The 24,331-nt window shown below is 32.7% G+C and overlaps 1 protein-coding gene across 1 annotated transcript; it reads right to left on the bottom strand.

Annotated features, from left to right (window-relative positions):
• Nucleotides 1–15,824: 15,824 nt before the first annotated feature.
• LOC111898807 (uncharacterized) lies at nt 15,825–18,218 on the bottom strand. The gene is made up of 5 exons (XM_052765780.1): nt 17,400–18,218; nt 17,056–17,241; nt 16,734–16,983; nt 16,112–16,659; nt 15,825–16,025 (listed from the first exon to the last, which is right to left on the bottom strand). The coding sequence occupies exons 1-5, from the start codon at nt 18,216–18,218 to the stop codon at nt 15,825–15,827; spliced, it is 2,004 nt and encodes a 667-aa protein (XP_052621740.1).
• Nucleotides 18,219–24,331: the final 6,113 nt, after the last annotated feature.

Raw genomic sequence — 24,331 nt, forward strand, 5'->3', positions numbered from 1 at the left:
CCGATTCAGCGTTTTGTTCGGCTGCTAGAGCGAGGCAGAGTCTACAGCAGGGCTGTAGTTGTTTTGTAGTGTATGTGATGGATACGAGAGTTGGTGGAGAGAGACCTAGTACGGTTGAGGAGGTTCCGATAGTGCATGATTTCTTGGATGTCTTTCCTGAGGAGTTATCGGGTGTGCCTCCCGAGAGGCAGGTTGAGTTTCGCATTGATTTGATTCCAGGGGCAGCACCTATTACCAAGGTGCCCAATCGCCTTGCACCTCCAGAGATGCAGGAGTTATCCTCGTAGCTTCAGGAGCTACTGGGGAAGGGGTTTATACGGCCGAGCAACTCGCCGTGGGGAGCACCAATCCTTTTTGTGAAGAAAAATGATGGTTCACACCGAATGTGCATAGATTATCGAGAGCTGAACAAGTTAACGGTCAAGAACCATTATCCTTTGCAGATGATCGACAATTTCGATCAGCTGCAGGGAGCGTCTTGGTTTTCCAAGATTGATCTGAGATCTGGATATCATCAGATGAGGGTGCGCGAGGAGGATATCCAGAAGACCGCATTCAGGACTCGTTATGGGCATTATGAGTTCGTGGTGATGCCATTCGGGCTCACCAATGCGCCTGCAGCGTTCATGGATCTCATGAACAGGGTATGCAGATCGATGTTGGATCGATCAGTGATTGTGTTCATTGACGACATTTTGGTGTATTCGAGCTCCAGGGAGCAGCATGAGGAGCATTTGCGAGAAATCCTCAGTATGCTAAGATCGGAGAGGCTTTACGCCAAATTCTCCAAGTGCGATTTTTGGTTACGGGAGGTGCAGTTCCTTGGTCACTTCGTTAACCAAAAGGGGATTTTGTTCGATCCGGCCAAGAATGAGGCGGTGATGAGTTGGGAGGTGCCGAAATCTCCTTCTGAGATCAGGAGTTTTCTAGGGTTGGCTGGCTATTATCGGAGGTTCATCAGGGATTTCTCCAAGATTGTTGTTCCTCTCACCAGGTTGACCCGGAAGGGTGTGGTGTTCAGCTGGGGCACAGAGCAGCAGGCCTAATTTGAGACTCTTCGCCAGAGATTGTGCGAAGCCCCGGTGTTGGCTCTTCCAGATGGAATGGAGGACTTCATGGTGTATTGTGACGCATCGATACCTGGGTTGGGCGCGGTGTTGATGCAGAGGGGGCATGTGATCGCATACGCATCGAGGCAGCTGAAGCCCCATGAGGCAAGGTATCCCACCCACGATCTAGAGTTGGGGGCTGTGGTGTTCGCCCTCAAGATTTGGCGCCATTATCTGTATGGGGTTCGGTGTACGATATACACGACCACAAGAGTTTGAAGTATTTGATGGATCATCCAAACCTGAACATGCGTCAGAGGAGATGGCTGGATGTAGTAAAGGATTATGATTGCGAGCTCCTGTACCACCCGGGCAAGGCTAATGTGGTAGCCGATGCCCTGAGTCGTAGAACAGAGAGCGGCCCAATTCGGGATATTTGTATGAGATTGACGGTGATGACTCCGGTGTTGGACACCATCAGAGGGGCTCAGGCTGAGGCAGTGAGACCGGAGAACCGTAAGAGGGAGCGAGTTATCGGACAGGTGTCAGAGTTCGTGACCGATAGCAGAGGGCTTATGACCTTCCAGGGTCGGATTTGGGTACCGTTTGTTGGAGGAACGCGTACCATCTTGATGGAGGAGGCGCATAGCTCGAGATTCTCGATCCATCCCGGGGCCACTAAGATGTTTCTGGATCTTAAAAGGGAGTATTGGTGGCCCTGTATGAGGAGAGATGTAGCGTGGTTTGTTAAGAGGTGCCTAACATGTCGTAGGGTTAAAGCCGAACATCAGAGACCGCATGGTAAGTTGCAGCCACTGGAAGTCCCAGAGTGGAAATGGGGGCAGATATCCATGGATTTTATCACCAAATTGCCGAGAAAAACGAGGGGTGTCGATGCGATTTGGGTGATAGTAGACCGCTTGACAAAGAGCGCTCACTTTCTCGCCATTAGTGAGAGTTCTTCTGCGGAGAAGTTAGCAGAGATATATGTGAGAGAGGTAGTATCACGGCATGGGGTGCCGATCTCGATTGTGTCAGATCGAGATGTGGGTTTCACTTCCAGATTTGGGAAGAAATTCCATGAGGAGTTGGGTACGAGGCTGCATTTTAGTACCGCATACCATCCAAAGACAGACGGTCAGAGCGAGCGGACGATTCAGACGCTCGAGGACATGCTCCGAGCATGTGTGTTGGATTTTGGCGGAAGTTGGGACACGTTTTTGCCCTTAGCGGAGTTTTCCTACAACAACAACCATCATTCGAGCATTAGAATGCCGCCCTTTGAGTTGTTGTATGGGAGGAGGTGTCGGACTCCCATTTGTTGGGGAAAGGTAGGGAAACAAGTGATGGGTAGCATGGAGATTGTGCTTCAGACGACAGAGAATATACAACAGGTCAGGCAGAGATTGTTGACCGCTCAGAGTCGCCAGAAGAGTTATGTGGATAGGCGACGATCCGAGCTTGAGTTCCAGGTCGGTGATTATGTTCTCCTGAAGGTATCTCCTAGGAAAGGAGTGATTCGATTCAGGAAGAGGGGCAAGCTAGGGCCCCGGTATATTGGGCCGTTCAGAGTAATCGCGAGGGTGGGCAGGGTAGCGTATCGCTTGGAGTTACCTGTGGAGTTGGAGTGGATTCATAATACCTTCCACGTGTCTCAGTTGAGGAAGTGTATAGCCGACGAGTCGGCGGTAGTGTCGTTAGAGGATATTCAGGTGGATGCGAGCCTGAACTACGCGGAGAGACCAGTTGCAATTGTGGATCGGAAGATCAAGGTTCTGAGGAACAAGGAGGTGCCTCTGGTGCAGGTTCAGTGGCAACATCGGAGAGCATCCGAGTTGACTTGGGAGCTAGAGCGAGAGATGCGTGAGTAGCATCCGGAGCTATATCAGGGATGAGTCTTCGAGGGTGAAGACTGTTTCAAGTGGGGGAGAATTGTAACATCCGGAATTTCAGGTATTATATTTATTCGTTGAATTTCAAGTTTTGTGGAAGAACTCGGCGAGTTGATGCGTAGACTCGCCGAGTAGAGACGCGAATCATTACCCGGGTGGATGGCTGGATTCGGCGAGTCCACGTTGTTTAATGAAACCCTAATTCCTCGGGTTTGGGGCCTATTTAAGGGGCCTTATGGCCGTCATTTGCGGCTACCAGACCCCAGAGAGAAACCCTAAGTGAGCTAGAGCATTTGTGAGAGGAAAGGAGTCATTTCTTGATCATTGTTAGTGTTTTTGCAAATAGAAGAGGACCAAGAAAAGGGGAGGCTGAAGAGGGTGCTAATCCAGTGATTCCAGGGCTCAGAGACTTCATTTTGAGGTATTCATTGGACCCTTCTTCAGTTTATGGTGTAATTCTTAGAGTTAAGGCCTTTTAGCCCCTTTAGATGATGGTTATATGGAGTAATTGGTCCCCTCTCGTGTTGGTGCTGTAGATCTGGACCCAAAGAGGTCCAGAGACCCTTTTCCCTTGAGATTTATGAGTGTTAATGGGGGTTATGAGCCTTGGATGTCATTTTAGAGGTCATATCTTCAAATAAGGCCTTTGAGCCTTTGCATGAGCACCAAGATGTTAGCTTTACGTGATTATAATGCTTTGGGAAGCTGGATCTACGGTTTAGAGGAGCGGATCTGACCTCAGGAGGTCAGTTTAGCTTGAGCATGGCAAGAACTCGCCAAGTCCAATAGCCGACTCAGCGAGTAGGACGAGGGTTTTCCTGATAATCACACAGTTGGTGACTCACTGAGTTGGGGAAGTGACTCGGTGGGTCAGAGGGAATCTAGAGGACATAATGCACGATGGTACTCGCCGAGTTAGGAGCCGGACTCGGCGAGTTGGGTCGGGACAATTCACAGATTGTGATCTGTGATGATTTGCAGAGTTGAGGATTGACTCAGTAAGTCGAAGGAGGACTAGGATAGTGATGAAAACGTGTGGACTCGCCGAGTCAAAGTTGTGCACTCGACGAAGTTGGTCAAGGTTGACCGTTGACTTCGTTGACTTTTAGGGTTAGTCAATGTTTGGATCTTAGAGTCATCGGAAGGGTATGATAGTCTTTTACCCTTCCTAGAGGATGTATAGAGAGAGAGAGAGAGAGAGAGAGATTAGCCTAGACCTGAGGGTTGTATTAATTAGAGTATTTATTTCATGTGATTAGGCAGGGGCTAGACAAGAGTTTACCAAGTCAGAGATTTACTGAGATATCCGAGGTGAGTCTTCTCACTAGACTTTTAAATATACGCACATGCACCAGATTATAAGAAAAACTCACTTTATTTTTTTCGTTTAAATTTTTTTAAACCATTTTTTTATCGAAAAAAAAACCGAGTATATCGTTGTTTACGATATATATGGTAAAAGAAGTGAAACAATTTGTCACTATATATATATATATATATATATATATATATATATATATATATATATATATATATATATATATATATATATATATATTTCTTTTGGGTTAGAAGATGAATTACAGGTACATCTAGTTCTAGAACCAGATATAGATTCTATAGTACTTATACAAATTTGATTCAGCCATACATATAGTTTTAGCCATACATATGTGGATTCAGTCTTGCAAATGAAAAATCGATTACAGATACATCTAGAAATACCGTATCCAAAAATTCACAAATACATTACATGGGTATTCTTAATTCTTTGAAGGTCGATAATGATTAAAAAGGAAATTAGAGAAGTAAATCGATGCAGAGAATGAAGACTAAGAAGGAATACCTACTTTATTTCATGATCGTCTCTTATTTAGTGATCTGGGTTCGAGAAAATTAGATTAAACGATTCGCCGATGCCACCATCGTCGCATCGAAGTACCGAATGGTGATTGAGACGATTTGACTTCGTGAGTTTGTGTCCGTGATGATTTCACCATACAGTTTGTCTTCGGCTTCAACAACGTCCACCAATGTTTCGTCGAAGCATGAACCCAAAGAAGAGATATCGATATTTGTTACATGATTTTCCGATATAGATTGCGTAGTGGATGAAAATTATTTAGACTATCACGATTTTCCGATTTGGATTTGATTCAACAATTTTCAATTTCTGGGTTTCTTTCTTCTGCTAGGTTTAGAGTAAGTGAGAGTTAGGGACCAAGGAAATAAAAGTGACAAAGAATAGAATAGAAATTAATTAATAAAAGAGGTATATCCGTGATTTGTGATTCTTCCATATTTAACTTGATTAAGTTTCTAAAATTAAATGGATTTAATTTTTATAATAATTATTTATATAATTAAACTATAATACTATTATGAGATGAGTGGACCACATTTGGTCATACATTCACACGATATTTATGGGTAATATATGATCCTAACTCTCTCTCTATCTTCCTCTCTTTCTCTCTCTCTCTCTCTCTCTCTCTATATATATATATATATATATATATATATATATATATACATATATAAATATATATATACATATACATATATATATATATATATATATATATATATATATATATATATATATATATATATATATATATAGAAAAGCTCAATATAGAATCATTATTAATCAATGAACCCATGAACCAATCAAAAGCGTCGGAATTTAAAACGATCAACGGTAAACTGAAGGTTTGTAGACTTTTAAATATACGCATTTGCACCAGATTATAACAAAACTCACTTTATTTTTTTCGTTTAAAATTTTTTTATACCATGTTTTTTATCGAAAAAGAAAACCGAGTATACCGTTGTTTACTATATATATGGTAAAAGATGTGAAACAATTTGTCTATATATATATATATATATATATATATATATATATATATATATATATATATATATATATATATATATATATATATATATATATTTCTTTTGTGTTAGAAGATGAATTATAGTTACATCTTGTTCTAGAACTATATATAGATTCAACAGTACTTATACAAATTTTATTCAGCCATACATATAGTTTTAGCCATACATATGTGGATTCAGTCTTGATTATGAAAAATCGATTACAGATACATCTAGAAATACCGTATCCAAAAATTCACATATACATTACATGGGTATTTTTAATTCTTTGAAGGTCGATAATGATCAAAAAGGAAATTAGAGAAGTGAATCGAAGCAGAGAATGAAGACTATGAAGGAATGCCTACTTGATTTCATGATCGTGTCGTATTTAGTGATTTGGGTTCGAGAAAATTTGATTAAACGATTCGCCGATGCCACCATCGTCTCATCGAAGTACATAATGATGACCGAGACGATTTGACTTCGTGAGTTTGTGTCCGTGATGATTTCACCGTACATTTTCTCTTCGTCTTCAACAACGTCCACCAATGTCTCGTCGAAGCATGAACCCAAAGACGAGATATCGATATTTGATTACACGATTTTCCGATTTAGATTGCGTAGTGGATGAAAACTATTTAAACTATCACAATTTTCCGATTTGGATTCGATTTAACAATTTTCAATTTTTGGGTTTCTTTCTTCTGCTAGGTTTAGAGTAAGTGGGATTTAGGGACGAAGGAAATAAAAGTGACAAAGAATAGAATAGAAATTAATTAATAAAAGAGGTATATCCGTGATTTGCGATTCTTCCATATTTAACTTGATTAAGTTTGTAAAATTAAATGGATTTAGTTTTTATAATTATTATTTATATAATTAAATAACTATAATACTATTATGAGATGACTGGACCACATTTGATCATACATTCAAATGATATTTATGGATAATATATGATCCTAACTCTCTCTCTCTCTCTTTCTATATATATATATATATATATATATATATATATATATATATATATATATATATATATATATATATATATTTATTTATATATAGAAAAGTTCAATATAGAACCATTATTAATCAATGAACCCATGAACCAATCCAATACGTCGGAATTTAAAACGATCAACGGCAAACTGAAGGTTTGTAGACTTTTAAATATACGCACATGCACCAGATTATAACAAAACCTACTTTATTTTTTTCGTTTAAATTTTTTTTAGAACATGTTTTTTGTTGAAAAAAAAACGAGTATACCATTGCTTACTATATATATGGTAAAAGATGTGAAACAATTTGTCACTATATATATATATATATATATATATATATATATATATATATATATATATATATATATATATATATATATATATATATATATATATATATTTCTTTTGGGTTAGAAGATGAAGTACAGGTACATCTAGTTCGAGAACCATATATTTCTTTTGATTCAGCCATACATATGTGGATTCAGTCTAGCATATGAAAAATCGATTACAGATACATCTAGAAATACCGTATCCAAAAATTCATGTATACATTACATGGGTATTCTTAATTCTTTGAAGGTCGATAATGATCAAAAATGAAATTAGAGAAGTGAATCGAAGCAGAGAATGAAGACTTAGAAGGAATACCTACTTGATTTCATGATTGTCTCTTATTTAGTGATTTGGGTTCGAGAAAATTTGATTAAACGATTCGCTGATGCCACCATCGTCTCATCGAAGTACAGAATGGTGACCGAGACGATTTGACTTCGTGAGTTTGTGTCCGTGATGATTTCACCGTACATTTTTTCTTCGTCTTCAACAACGTCCACCAATGTCTTGTGAAGCATGAACCCAAAGACGAGATATCGATATTTGATTACACGATTTTCCGATTTAGATTGCGTAGTGGATGAAAACTATTTAGACTATCACGATTTTCCGATTTGGATTCGATTTAACAATTTTCAATTTTTGGGTTTCTTTCTTCTGCTAGGTTTAGAGTAAGTGGGAGTTAGGGACGAAGGAAATAAAAGTGACAAAGAATAGAATAGAAATTAATTAATAAAAGAGGTATATCCGTGATTTGTGATTCTTCCATATTTAACTTGATTAAGTTTCTAAAATTAAATGGATTTAGTTTTTATAATAATTATTTATATAATTAAATAACTATAATACTATTATGAGATGAATGGACCAAATTTGGTCATACATTTACACGATATTTATGGGTAATATATGATCCTATCTCTCTCTCTCTCTCTCTCTCTCTCTCTCTCTTCCTCTCTTTCTCTCTGCGTCGAAATTTAAAACGATCACGGTAAACTGAAAGTTTGTAGACTTTTACATATACGCACATGCACCAGATTATAACAAAACTCACTTTATTTTTTTCGTTTAAAATTTTTTTAGACCATGTTTTTTATCGAAAAAGAAAACCAAGTATACCGTTGTTTACTATATACATAGTAAAAGATGTGAAACAATTTGTCACTATATATATATATATATATATATATATATATATATATATATATATATATATATATATATATATTTCTTTTGTGTTAGAAGATGAATTATAGGTACATCTAGTTGTAGAACTATATATAGATTCAACAGTACTTATACAAATTTTATTCAGCCATACATATGGTTTTAGCCATACATATGTGGATTCAGTCTTGCATATGAAAAATCGATTACAGATACATCTAGAAATACTGTATCCAAAAATTCACATATACATTACTTGGGTATTTTTAATTCTTTGAAGGTCGATAATGATCAAAAAGGAAATTAGAGAAGTGAATCGAAGCAGAGAATGAAGACTAAGAAGGAATGCCTACTTGATTTCATGATCGTCTCGTATTTAGTGATTTGTGTTCGAGAAAATTTGATTAAATCATTCGTCGATGCCACCATCGTCTCATCGAAGTACAGAATGGTGACCGAGACGATTTGACTTCGTGAGTTTGTGTCCGTGATGATTTCACCGTACATTTTTTCTTCGTCTTCAACAACGTCCACCAATGTCTCATCGAAGCATGAACCCAAAGACGAGATATCGATATTTGATTATACGATTTTCCGATTTAGATTGTGTAGTGGATGAAAACGATTTAGACTATCACAATTTTCCGATTTGGATTCGATTTAACAATTTTCAATTTTTGGGTTTCTTTCTTCTGCTAGGTTTAGAGTAAGTGAGATTTAGGGACGAAGGAAATAAAAGTGACAAAGAATAGAATAGAAATTAATTAATAAAAGAGGTATATCCGTGATTTGTGATTCTTCCATATTTAACTTGATTAAGTTTCTAAATATAAATGGATTTAATTTTTATAATAATTATTTATATAATTAAATAACTATAATACTATTATGAGATGAGTGGACCACATTTGGTCATACATTCACATTATATTTATGGGTAATATATGATCTTAAATCTTTCTCGCTCTCTCTCTCTCTCTCAATATATATATATATATATATATATATATATATATATATATATATATATATATATATATATATATATATAGAAAAGTACGATATAGAAACATTATTAATCAATGAACCCATGAACCAATCCAAAGTGTCGCAATTTATAACGATCAACGACAAACTGAAGGTTTGTAGACTTTTAAATATACGCAAATGCACCAGAATATAACAAAATCCACTTTATTTTTGTCGTTTAAATTTTTTTTAGAACGTGTTTTTTATCGAAAAAAAAACCGAGTATACCGTTGTTTACTATATATATGGTAAAAGATGTGAAATAATTTGTCACTATATATATATATATATATATATATATATATATATATATATATATATATATATATATATATTTATTTATTTATTTCTTTTGGGTTAGAAGTTGAATTACAGGTACATCTAGTTCTTGAACCATATATAGATTCTAAAGTACTTATACAAATTTGATTCAGCCATACATATAATTTTAGCCATACATATGTGGATTCAGTCTTGTATATGAAAAATCGATTACAGATACATTTAGAAATACCGTATCTAAAAATTCACATATACATTACATGGGTATTTTTAATTCTTTGAAGGTCGATAATGATAAAAAATGAAATTAGAGAAGTGAATCGAAGCAGAGAATGAAGACTAAGAAGGAATATCTACTTGATTTTATGATCGTCTCTTATTTAGTGATTTGGGTTCGAGAAAATTTGATTAAACGATTCACCGATGCCACCATCGTCTGATTGAAGTACGAAATGGTCACCGAGACGATTTGACTTCGTGAGTTTGTGTCCGTGATGATTTCACCATACATTTTGTCTTCGTCTTCAACAACGTCCACCAATGTCTCGTCGAAGCATGAACCCAAAGACGAGATATCGATATTTGATTACACGATTTTGCGATTTAGATTACATAGTGGATGAAAACTATTTAGACTATCATGATTTTCCGATTTGTAGTCGATTTAACAATTTTCAATTTTTGGTTTCTTTCTTCTGCTATGTTTAGAGTAAGTGGGAGTTAAGGAGGAAGGAAATAAAAGGACAAAGTATAGAATAGAAATTAATTAATAAAAGATGTATATCCGTGATTTGTGATTCTTCCATATTTAACTTGATTAAATTTCTAAAATTAAATGGATTTAGTTTTTATAATAATTATTTATATAATTAAATAACTATAATACTATTATGAGATGAGTGAACCAAATTTGTTCATACATTCACACGATATTTATGGGTAATATATGATCCTAACTCTCTCTCTCTCTCTTCCTCTCTTTCTCTCTCTCTCCCTCTCTCTCTCTCTCTCTCTCTCTCTCTCTATATATATATATATATATATATATATATATATATATATATATATATATATATATATATATATATATATATATATATATATATATATATAGAAAAGCTCAATATAGAACCATTATTAAACACTGAACCCATGAACCAATCCAAAGCGTCGAAATTTAAAATGATCAACGGTAAACTAAATGTTTGTAAACTTTTAAATATACACACATGCACCAGATTATAACAAAACTCACTTTATTTTTTTCGTTTAAAATTTTTTTAGACCATGTTTTTTATCGAAAAAGAAAACCGAGTATACCGTTGTTTACTATATATATGGTAGAAGATGTGAAACAATTTGTCAATATATATATATATATATATATATATATATATATATATATATATATATATATATATATTCTTTTGTGTTAGAAGATGAATTATAGGTATATCTAGTTCTAGAACTATATATAGATTCAATAGTACTTATACAAATTTGATTCAGCCATACATATGTGGATTCAGTCTTGCATATGAAAAATCGATTACAGATACATCTAGAAATACCGTATGCAAAAATTCACATATACATTACATGGGTATTCTTAATTCTTTGAAGGTCGATAATGATCAAAAAGGAAATTAGAGAAGTCTATTGAAGTAGAGAATGAAGACTAAGAAGGAATACCTACTTGATTTCATGATCGTCTCTTATTTAGTTATTTGGGTTCGAAAAAATTTGATTAAACGATTCGCCGATGCCACCATCGTCTCATCGAAGTACAGAATGGTGACCGAGACGATTACAATTCGTGAGTTTGTGTCCGTGATGATTTCACCAAACATTTTGTCTTCGTCTTCAACAACGTCCACCAATGTCTCGTCGAAGCATGAACCCAAGGATGAGATATCGATATTTGATTACACGATTTTCCGATTTAGATTGCGTAGTGGATGAAAACTATTCAGACTATCACGATTTTCTGATTTGGATTCGATTTAACAATTTTCAATTTTTCGGTTTCTTTCTTCTGCTAGGTTTAGAGTAAGTGGGAGTTAAGGACAAAGAAAATAAAAGTGACAAAGAATAGAATAGAAATTAACTAATAAAAGAGTTATATCTGTGATTTGTGATTCTTCCATATCTAACTTGATTAAGTTTCTAAAATTAAATGGATTTATTTTTTATAATAATTATTTATATAATTAAATAACTATAATACTGTTATGAGATGAGTGGACCACATTTGGTCATACATTCACATGATATTTATAGGTAATATATGATTCTCACTCTTTCTCGCTCTCTCTCTCTCTCTCTCTCAATATATATATATATATATATATATATATATATATATATATATATATATATATATATATATATATATATATATATATGTAGAAAAGTTCAATATAGAAACATTATTAATCAATGAACCCATGAACCAATCCAAAGCGTCGGAATTTAAAACTATCAACGGCAAACTGAAAGTTTGTAGACTTTTAAATATACGCAAATGCACCAGATTATAACAAAATTCACTTTATTTTTTTCGTTTAATTTATTTAGAACATGTTTTTTATCGAAAAAAAACCTAGTATACCGTTGTTTACTATATATATGGTAAAAGATGTGAAACAATTTGTCAATATATATATATATATATATATATATATATATATATATATATATATATATATATATATATTTCTTTTGGGTTAGAAGATGAATTACAGGTACATCTAGTTCTAGAACCATATATAGATTCTAAAGTACTTTTACGAATTTGATTCAGCCATACATATAGTTTTAGCCATACATATGTGGATTCAGTCTTGCATATGAAAAATCGATTACAGATACATCTAGAAATACCGTCCAAAAATTCACATATACATTACATGGGTATTCTTAATTCTTTGAAGGTCGATAATGATCAAAAAGGAAATTAGAGAAGTGAATAGAAGCAGAGAATGAAGACTAAGAAGGAATATCTACTTGATTTCATGATCGTCTCTTATTTAGTGATTTGGGTTCGAGAAAATTTGATTAAACGATTCGCCGATGCCACCGTTGTCTCATCGAAGTAGAAAATTGTGATCGAGACGATTTGACTTCGTGAGTTTGTGTCCGTGATGATTTCACCGTACATTTTGTCTTCGTCTTCAACAACTTCCACCAATGTCTCGTCGAAGCATGAACCCAAAGACGAGATATCGTTATTTGATTACACGATTTTCCGATTTAGATTACGTAGTGGATGAAAACTATTTAGACTATCACGATTTTTCGATTTGGATTCCATTTAACAATTTTCAATTTTTGGTTTCTTTCTTCTGCTAGGTTTAGAGTAAGTGGGAGTTAGGGACGAAGGAAATAAAAGTGAAAAAGAATAGAATATAAATTAATTAATAAAAGAGGTATATCCGTGATTTGTGATTCTTCCATATTTAACTTGATTAAGTTTCTAAAATTAAATGGATTTATTTTTTATAATAATTATTGATATAATTAAATAACTATAATACTATTATGAGATGAGTGGACCAAATTTGGTCATACATTCACACGATGTTTATGGCTAATATATGATCCTAACTGTCTCTCTCTTTCTCTCTCTCTCTCTCTCTCTCTCTCTCTATATATATATATATATATATATATATATATATATATATATATATATATATATATATATATATATATATATATATATATAGAAAAGTTCAATATAGAACCATTATTAATCAATGAACCTATGAATCAATAACGGCAAATTGAAGGTTTGTAGACTTTTAAATATACGCACATGCACTAGATTATAACAAAACTCACTTTATTTTTTTCGTTAAATTTTTTTTAGACCATGTTTTTTATCGAAAAAACCGAGTATACCGTTGTTTACGATTTTTCGTCCTCTTTCCAAAGAGATCCATGATGATATATAAAAAAACAAACTTTTTTTTTGAAAAAAAATTCACTTCATTGTCTTTGTTGAAAAGTTAAGGTTTATTTTTTTATAAAAAAAATTAATAAATATATCAAAATTCATGCATTTTTGTAATTTTTAAATGTAGATTCATATTCATGTAAAAAGAATGGTATTTCAGTTCATATTCATATTGTGAACCTATTCAGGTTCATATTGTGAACTTGTTCAGATTCACTTTGTGACCCTTCTCAGAATCACAGTGTGCATAACAGTAATTCAGATTCACAGTGTGAATCTGAACTAATCGAAACTTTTTCACATTGTGAATGTTGATTGAAATATTTACAGTTTAGATTCATAGTGTGAATCTACACTAATCGAGGTTTTTTTTTTTTTTTTTTTTTTTTTTTTTTTTTTTTTGTGTACCTTCTCAGATTCACAGTGTGCATAATAGTAAGTCAGATTCACAATGTGAATCTGAGCTATTCGAGTTTTTTCACATTGTGAATGTTAAAAATTGAAATATTTATAGTTTAGATTCACAGTATGAATCCACACTGTTTGAGGTTTTTTTTAATTTTTTTTTATTTTTTTAAATCGGTGTTGATGTTTATTAATAGAGTAAAAAATTTAATATTTTTGGTATAATTATTATTTTTTGATAAAAATAAACTTAAATGTTGAAAAAACTAATAAAATGAAGTGGGTTTTTTCGAAAAAAAAAAGTTTATTTATTATATATAACATGGATCTCTATGGAAAGAGGACAAAAAATTGAGAACAAAGGTATATTCGTTTCTTTTTTTTTTTTTGATAAAAAATGTGTCCTAAAAAAATTTAAAACAAAAAAAGAGTTGAGTTTTTTGGTAAGGAGGTGGATTTTTTGGTATAATCCGGTATGTGTGCGTCCAATGTAAAAGTGTACATCTATTTCGTTGGCCGTTGATTATTATGATTTTCGACGCTCACGATTAATTTCTTGGTTCCTTGTTAATTATGGTTCTCTATTGAACCTCACCCTATATATATATATATATATATATATATATATATATATATATATATATATATATATATATATATATATATATATATCATACATACTTATAAAGCTAGCATTTTTTCTTGAATCTCATGCATTTGAAATGCCCATTCATTTTTCCTTCCACAACATTCATTTGAAACTTCCATGACTTTTCAATTTCTTTCTAATAATGATTATAAGTTGGTTAATAAGGTTAAATAAAGACAAAATTTCATGATTGGTCCCTGTGGTTTACACAATATCGCACTTTGAGGACTTTCTAGCAAAAAGTCACGCGAATAGTCCTTAAGGTTTCATTTAATTTCACGATTGGTCCTTGACCCTAACCTCGTCAATTTTGAACCGTTAATGAAGGGGTAAATTTGTCTTTTCATTTTGTTGTGCAACAAAGTATATAATTTAAGGTCCGCCTTTGTATCCTTCTACTTCTTGTTCCTTGCCTCTGTTCTTCCCTCCCTACTCACATTCTATTCCAAAATTGAAGAAGATGGTGATATGCCACTGTGGAAGGCCGGCGATTTTGGTGACATCGTGGACTGACTTGAACCCAGGTCGTCGATTCTGGTCATGCTCAAGGTTAGGAGGAACATGCAGCTATTTTGGATGGTTCGACCCTCCCATGTGCCCTAGGTCAACTGTTGTGATTTCAGGGTTGTTGCGTGGAAGAAACAATCTCGAAGCAAGATTGATGATGGTGAAATGGTTACTTTGTCTGAGTTGGTTGTTTTTCATGGTGTGTTACCTTTTCAAGTAAAAAAATCAAGAAGCATTTGGGGGAGGGGGGAATCTATAACTTGGAATCTGTGTTTTGGTCCCATTTTTGTCATAGCTTTTGAAGGATTTTCCCTATGATTGTATGTAATGTTGGGATAAGAAAATGTAACAGATATAATATGTAATGTAAGTTTGATGTTTTGTTTTAATGTGATGGATATTATATTAGCAAGGAAGGAAATTGTCAATTTGATTGCATGTAAGTGTAATGTTGATTATTAAAGTGTAGTAACATAGCCAAAAAACTAATTACCAAAGTAGCACCATAATGCATGTAAGTGTAATATCATGTTACAAACATAGAATACCCAAAAGACCTATCAAAAGTAGTTGTTTTGACTGACATACCATAACCAAACTTAGTAAACATGTTCTAACTTTAATTAGACATAATAGCAAAAGATTACTTAGAAATACAAACTAAGCTACAACATGTTTTCCCTTCTTCTGTCCACCCCCCTTTCCAGCTTCACTAGGACCTCCCTGCCCCTTGCAAGTCCTAGCATTGTGACCTTTGTTGTGGCATTTGCTGCAAGTGACTATCAAGTGTTTCCTACTTAACTTGGTACTTTGAGTTGGCTCATCAACTGCCCTCTTCCTTTTTTTCTTTGGCCTACCAACCTATAAACAAATTCATATGGTTACATATTAACAAGTTTATTAAATAGTTTCAAGTTAAATTAAACAAAACATGTATGACAACAAACCTGTTTGTGATGTTTGGGTGGGAGAAGGGTTGTTGGACAATCAGATCTAGGCCACATGCTCCTTCCATTTATTGGGTCAATTGTGTGTTGGTACATAGCATTCCATGTGCTGAGCCAGTAACATTTGCTCACCCAAGCCTCAGGATCTCCACATTCTGACCCATTCTGCATCTTATCATACATTGCAGCAATAGCATGCTGGCATGGAATACCTGTAATGTCCCATTTCCTGCAAGTGCAACTCCTCTCTTTCAAATTCACAACATACTGCTCCATCCATAGACAAGTCACTTGATATTTATCAGCTCCATTAAATAGAACCCTCATCTTACTTGCCTCTGTCTTATTGTTTTCTAAGATTGTTGTTGCAGTTTTACTTAGAGAACCTTTGCATTTGGCTAGCACCTTATGAACATTTACTATTCTCTTTGTGAGGTATTCTCTAATATATTCCAAACAAGTGATTATAGGCTTGTCCCTTGCCTCATCTAACTTGGAGTTAAATACCTCACACAACTTATTTGTCAAATTATCAGTCAATGCCCTTCCTATATATAAAACCAAACAATTAATTACTGAAATCAGTTATGAAATATGTTAGTGAAAAGAGTATGATACTTACCAGAGAAATGGGATCTTGCCCAGTGTTTTGCAGGAATTTTACTTAACCACTCATGTGCTTCTGGGTTAAGCTTTTTCAGTTTCTCCATAGCCCTATTAAATTTTGGTATGTTGTATACTTTTGCACAACACCATACTGCTTCCCTCAATTCATCTCCTTTGTGTTTAAATTTCATGTTGTCATACACATGTCTTAAACAGAACCTTTGCTTAGCTGATGGAAATAACTTCTCTATTGCAGCCAAGATTCCCTGTGAGTACAATTAAAATAAGTTAGTAAATGAAATAAAAAAAGTAAAAGTGAATAAAAAGTTAGAGGGTACCTTTTGCCGATCTGAAATGAAAGTGAAGTTAGATGAAGAATTCAAATCTAAGTCATCACCCAAGTGTTCCAAAAACCATGTCCAAGAGTTAATATTTTCAGTCTCTACAATGGCATATGCAACTGGGTAAATGCCATTGTTCGAATCAAGCCCAACTGCAGTAAGAATTTGTCCTGGAAAGGGACCCTTCAAAAACGTACCATCAAATCCAAGAAAATCCCTCAAACCTTTTTTAAATCCCTCCTTCAATGGACCTAAGCATATATATATATATATATATATATATATATATATATATATATATATATATATATCCATTTGAAGATCCTTGTTTCAGGACACACATTGGGTTCAATTTCGACATCTATCTTCACAGTTGTTCCTGGATTCTTTGACTTCAATTCCATGGCATATTCTCTCAAAACACCGTACTGCTTTTCATAATCACCATAAACATATTGTTTTGCCATAGCTTTGGCCCGAAATACTTTCATCTTTGATATTGAAAGTGAATACCTCTGTACTAACTCCTCTTGTAAAGCACGTGTAGGGATCTTGGGTTTACTTTCAACTTGATGCAATATGTTGTTAGCTAGAAACTTAGATGAACAAGCCCTCACTGTCCTTGTTTGCAAACAAGAATGAGAATCTTTGTATGTTTTGACAGTCCAAACTTGTTTCTCATCTGCCCTAGATATAAAAAGAACCCATGGACAAGTTGTTTTCTTGGAAAGTACTAAATTGCCCCTACCTTTATTACTGTCACCAGTCAATTCAGGAACAATACCCCTACACTTTACCCTAACTCTTGTCTTGTCATTCTTTCCATAATGTAGATCCCTCCTTTCTTTTACAGAGTAATTGGCAATAAATTCTCTTATTTTTTCCTTTTCCTTGAACGTCTGACTAATCTTAAAAGCTTTAGTGTGAACCTCACCAGATGAACAAGCAACTGGTTTTAGAATGGACCTTAACAATTTCTTCCTAGGCTCTTTTTCACTAGCAAATGACTCAAAGATATCATTGTCTAAGACTTCTAAAGGTTCATCTTCAATGTCTTCATGTTCCTCAGTATTATTGTTTGTCGGATCAAGCTGGCCCAAGTCAATGTCTTCATCAAGTACACTATAGAAGTTGATCATGTTCACCTCCACATCATCCATCAAAGGTTCCTCATCAAACACTGTTTTTTTGCATCATGCTGACTATCAAAATCACTTTCATCTACACTATCCTCACAATCATATTCATCATCTACAAATGGATCATTATTCATAACTGGCTCATCATATTGGTCATCTATGATTGGCACATCATTCATAACAGGTACATCATTCATAACTGGTTCATCATTCAAAACTGGTTCATCATTCATAACTGGTTCATCATTCAAAACTGGCTCATCAGTCATAACTCGCTCATCATCCATAACTGGCTCACTATCCTGTATCACTTGTGAAGGTCCATCAAATGTTCCATATGGCACAATGGACTGGGAGTAGTCTAATTTTTTCCTAGAAGATCCAACAACTTTTCCCTTCTTTTGGTTCCTATCTAGTTCAGGGGATACATCAGTAACCAACTCCTCAATAATAACCTTGGTGGGGGACAAAAAATAACTGTTAACCATTGTATGCCCATGCTCTATGTAGATACTTAAAAGGTTATTTTTTCCACATAATTTGACAATACATGCACATCCCCATCATTTCCTAGAGGTAACAGACCAAAGTCCAACTCTACTTCTGGAATAAGAAAATGATAATACAAAGTTTGCCCTTCTACGTACCCTATTTCTCGAACCATTGTATCCAACTCATGCACAGAGAAAACGTCAATATCTACGAAGTCAACATAGTCTATTGTTCCATCTACGTACCTTCTCCCAGGGCTTTTTGTGAATATCCCACCATGATGGATTTTCAGAGTGAAATAGTTGCTTATTCCCTCTGAAATAAAGAATAACAAAAAAAAATTCAACAATTTGGGCATAATATCAAATCGAGAAAATCAAAGATCACTTTAGTAAGTCACTTACGGTATATCCTTTCCAAATCATAATTTGACGCTTTAGTGTGTTTGGAACGCAGTGACCATAACGTTAACACCATTATCGTTTTCAATCGGCAGATGATCCTCTGCCTTGTGTTTTGTTGGAGAAGACGAAGATGAATGCGAAAGGGTAATGGGTAGCTAGGGAAGATGATCTTTGTACTTAATTACAGAGTTCATGCGTATATTATGTGCATAATGATCGATTATTAGAGTGACTGCAAGATGAAAAGACAAATTTACCCCTTCACTAACGGCTAAAAAATGACGGGGTTAGGGTCAAGGACCAATCGCGAAATTAAATGAAACCTTAAGGACCATTCACGTGACTTTTTGCTAGAAAGTCCTCAAAGTGCGATATTGTGTAAACCACAGGGACCAATCGTGAAATTTTGTCTTAAATAAATATAAAACCTAAAGTTTAATCATATATATATATATATATATATATATATATATATATATATATATATATATATTAAATTTCAATATTAAAAGAATATATTTTCTTCTACTTATAAAGTTATGTTTTTAACTTTTAACATATTATACTTAATTTATTAGGTCTAATATTTTGTTATATGTAAACCATTATCATTTTAAAGCTACAACTTTTGAACAATTTATATAAAATACTTAAATTATTAATTTAAATATAACCTTACAGGATCAACTTAAATATAAATTTTAGTTCAACTTAAGCAATCTATAGAATATTTTGTAGAAAGTTAAAAGTGATAAATTTTAGTGTATTTCTAATAATGATTATAAGTTGGTTAATAAGGTTAAATAAGTATCAACCCCTAAGTGTAATCATAAATAAACTAAATTTCAATATTAAAATAACATTTTTACTTGTACTTATAATGTTATGTCTTTAACTTTTAACATATTATACTAAATTTATTAGATTTAATATGTTGTTGTATGTAAACCATTATCAGTTTAAAGCTATAACTTTTGAACAGTTTGGACAAAATACTTAATTTGTTAATTTAAATATAACATTACAGGGTTAACTTCAATATAAATTTCAGTTTCGCTTTAAAAAATCAAATAATATTTTGTTAATTGTTAAAAGTGATAAATTATAATGATAAATGCAAAAACTAAACTGTAATATAAATTTAACTAAAATATTTTCTTAATATATTTTTATAATCGTTAAAAGTTTTTAAATAAGTAACTTAAAATAACTTACAATAACAATAGTTAAAAATAACTCTATATAATGATTATATTGTTATCTTTAAAATAAAAAAAAAAAAATTGTTTGATGTTTTAAATAATTACAATGATAAAAATTGAAATGTTAAGCAAATAAATTTTAAAAAATTAATTAAGAATAACAACTATAAATAACATTAAACTATATTTTATATTTAATTTTATTCATGAGTAACCCGTGGGTAGAGGAGGTAGTTCAAAAGATTGAGATTATGCAGTTTTAATAGATTTATATATTATCATATAATTAAAAATAATCAATATATTATATCAACTTAGTATACAAATTATTATATCAAATTCAAATACAACAATATTTTTATATTAAAAAAACATATATTTGTAAAGATTTCAGCTATATAGATGCTTATGCGCAACGTGCGGGCATTCGCCTAGTGTGTGTGTGTGTGTATATATATATATATATATATATATATATATATATATATATATATATATATATAGAGAGAGAGAGAGAGAGAGAGAGAGAAAATTGCAAAAATGGTCCTTATGGTTGACAAATTTATGTGCTTTTCTTCCAAAACGAAATGTTAGTGCACCATTGGTCCAAAATATGATCTTTATATTGGTTTTGGTCCCTATCAACTTAAAAAGATAATTATACCTCTTAGATTTGTTTTTTTATTATTTTATTATTTATGTTTAAGATTTTTAACAGTACTTTGTTTTGATTGATTGGAATTTCTTTTTTCAATTAATGTCACAACATTCACCCTTCAACTTTATGCTTTTGTTCACAAACAACCCTTTCACTTTCGTTTGAATTTTTCATAACCCTCATGTTTTATTACATATTATTAGTATTTAGTCATATTAATATTTTTTTGGCAGGAATGGTCCCTCAACTATATTTGGATTATTTTAAAGTTGCTTCATTTTTGTCTTTTTTGGTCTCTCTACTTCCGTTGGTTATTTGTGGCATTATAGGTTCCTATGTTTTCGTTTAATTGTCACTTTATTAGTTTTGCTTACAGATTCATTGATGTTTTTTTATTTCTTATTTATTTAGTTGTTTATAGATAAGTTAAAGAGGGAAGGAATGAGCAACTCAAACTATCAACATTTTCAAAGAACAAACAACGGAAAAAATTGTCGCCCAGCTAGTTAAAACTAAAAAAGTGACCTACCTACTAACCCATCTCTCTCACACACACACACACACACACACACTCTCTCTCTCTCTCAGACACACACACATACATACAATGGACATTTGTATTGAAGATCGACTAGGAGGGATTGGACGAAACACCCCTTGCCATCGTCTTCATCAATTACGCCCATAAAACCTTCAGTAGGATCAATGATGTTTTTGGGGGTTTTAACGAAAATAAAAAAGTGGGTGCAACCTTCTCCTTTCATCTTGTTGTTTCTTCTAACGTATTCTTCGTATACAAATCTGCCATCGCAGACTTCTGAGTTACAAGTATCGTTACTCAATTTTGTGAATTTTTTGATTTACAGTGAATGTATCTATGTGTGTGAAGTATGTATGGTTTGAGTTGGAAACGAGAGAGAGAGAGAGAGAGAGAGAGAGAGAGAGAGAGGGAAGAGAGAGAGAGAGTTTGATTTTTTTTGTTTTTAACTCTAAAAATAAGAAAATAATAAAAAAATGTTATTCAAAGGGCATATTAGTCATTTTAGGTTGAGTATAGACCAAAAATACAAAAAATGTTAATTATAGGGACCAAAACCACACAAAGTATCTAAAATTGGACCAATGATACACGGCCGAAATTTTTTTTAGACCAAAACCATATAATTTTGACAAACACATGACATTTATGCAATTTTGTCATATATATATATATATATATAGATATATATATATATATATATATATATATATATATATATATATATATATATATATATATATATATATATATATATATATATATATATATGGGTAAAGTGAATATACTTAACAACCTTATATAAGCTTAGGTACCTAACTCCATAATAGTACATCGGTTTGTATCATATTTACATTGTAATTGTCTAAGGTTCTTAAACTTCAACTTCATAATTTGATTACTTCCAAAATCTTTGGACTTTCACCAATATCTTTCTTTTACATCACGTCTTTCTACTGAATACCACCTGATGGGCTTCATATCCTACCGCTACAAATGAAAGGATGTAGGAGAAATATAATGATGAATTTCCAAATTTTTTTTGAAGTAAATCAAGTTTAGGGATGAAGTTTAAGAACCTTGGATGATTGCAATGAAAATTTAATGCAAAATGACGTAGTTTGATCAGGTTAGGTACCTAAGCTTATATAAGGTTGTTAGGTATATTCACTTTACCATATATATATATATATATATATATATATATATATATATATATATATATATATATATATATAGAGAGAGAGAGAGAGAGAGAGAGAGAGAGAGAGGAGAGTTATACCTAACTAAGTAACCAATCAAGATCCTTAGATACAATCCAATCAAAGACTAAAAGTTAAGTTGTAAATTTATAATTTGGACGCATTTACATCGTATTATATAAAAAATATTAACTTCTATTTATTTATTTTATTTTTAGTTCATGTTATCATAATTGTCTTGTTTACGTCTGTTTTGAGAAATCATAAAGACCGAGCGTGTAATTTTTTCTTAAATTTTTTTGTTTATTTATGCTTTTCATTTCATACCTTGTTTCATACTCTTGAAAATTCAAGATATTTATCTTTTACCTATAAATACAATTTAAATATTTGAAGTATCTTCTTAAGTTAATGTATTACAATATTGTAAAATTTACGATGAGTTTATGATTAGTCCATAAGTGATACGCGACTAATTAGAATACATCTAAAGATTAATCATTACCTAATATAATGAGTGAACGCTCGTTATAGATAGGATTCTAAATGAACTGAACGTTCGTGATTTGGTCATGTGCGTCCATTTATTCGCTCAAATGTGAATGAACGGACACAAACAAATATTCGTTATGTTTGTTTACATCGTTAGTTACTGGGTTTTCTTATTATTTTTTTAGTGAATTCAAAAAAAAATTATATATATATATATATATATATATATATATATATATATATATATATATATATATATATATATAGAGAGAGAGAGAGAGAGAGAGAGAGAGAGAGAGCTAGGTTCAAATATTTTTAGCAAATATTGTGTGCCTAAATGCATCAATGAGAATTCAAGAAATAATAAACAATTAAATAAATCATTTAAGGGTAAATTAGTAATATTGTTTGTATATTAAATAAATACCAAAATTAAAATCAAATCAAATCCCTAAAAAATTGCAAATAAGTTCTTAAACCCTACAAAAACCACCATACCAAAAAAGTAATTGACGTGTTCTTTCCCCACAGCAGCCATCAAACACCAAATCACAACAATTGACGTCTCTTTCTTAATCGGAGAAAATCGCATCCGGCAAGTGTATTATGATCAAGGGTATTTTTGGTACCTGATATGAAGCAAGAGACAATCTCGGTCTAGGCGCTTATTGCCGCCACACCTACAGATGGTGTCGACTCAATGTTTTCACAGAGGGTGCCGACTCCATGTCTGCAACATGATGCGAAATTTTATAACAGGTTTACTATTTCATCCTACTCTCTCAATATTGTTGGTTTCTTTTATCAATAAATTTATTTGTAAATCCAATTTATTATCTTGGGTTCAGTTTTATCTCGATCTGAATTTGATTGAATTCTTTAAGGAAGAAAAAAATCATTGGTACTTCTACATAGTAAAACAATGTAATTGTGGTATGCATTCTAAATCAAATATGTTGCTGTAAATTATGTTTATAGGTAAACTATTGCAAGTAAATCAAATATGGTTTTTGGCTTGAAATGCCTGAAAGAGAATTTAAAGAATTTAACCTTGTGGTATGCATTCTGTCAGAATTACTAGCAACACATGTTTTATGTAATTGTTTAAAAAGATAATTAATTTGTTTGTGTATTATTTTGGTTCAA

The sequence above is a fragment of the Lactuca sativa genome, chromosome 7 (assembly GCF_002870075.4).
Source record: "Lactuca sativa cultivar Salinas chromosome 7, Lsat_Salinas_v11, whole genome shotgun sequence".
Classification (NCBI taxonomy): Eukaryota; Viridiplantae; Streptophyta; class Magnoliopsida; order Asterales; family Asteraceae; genus Lactuca; species Lactuca sativa.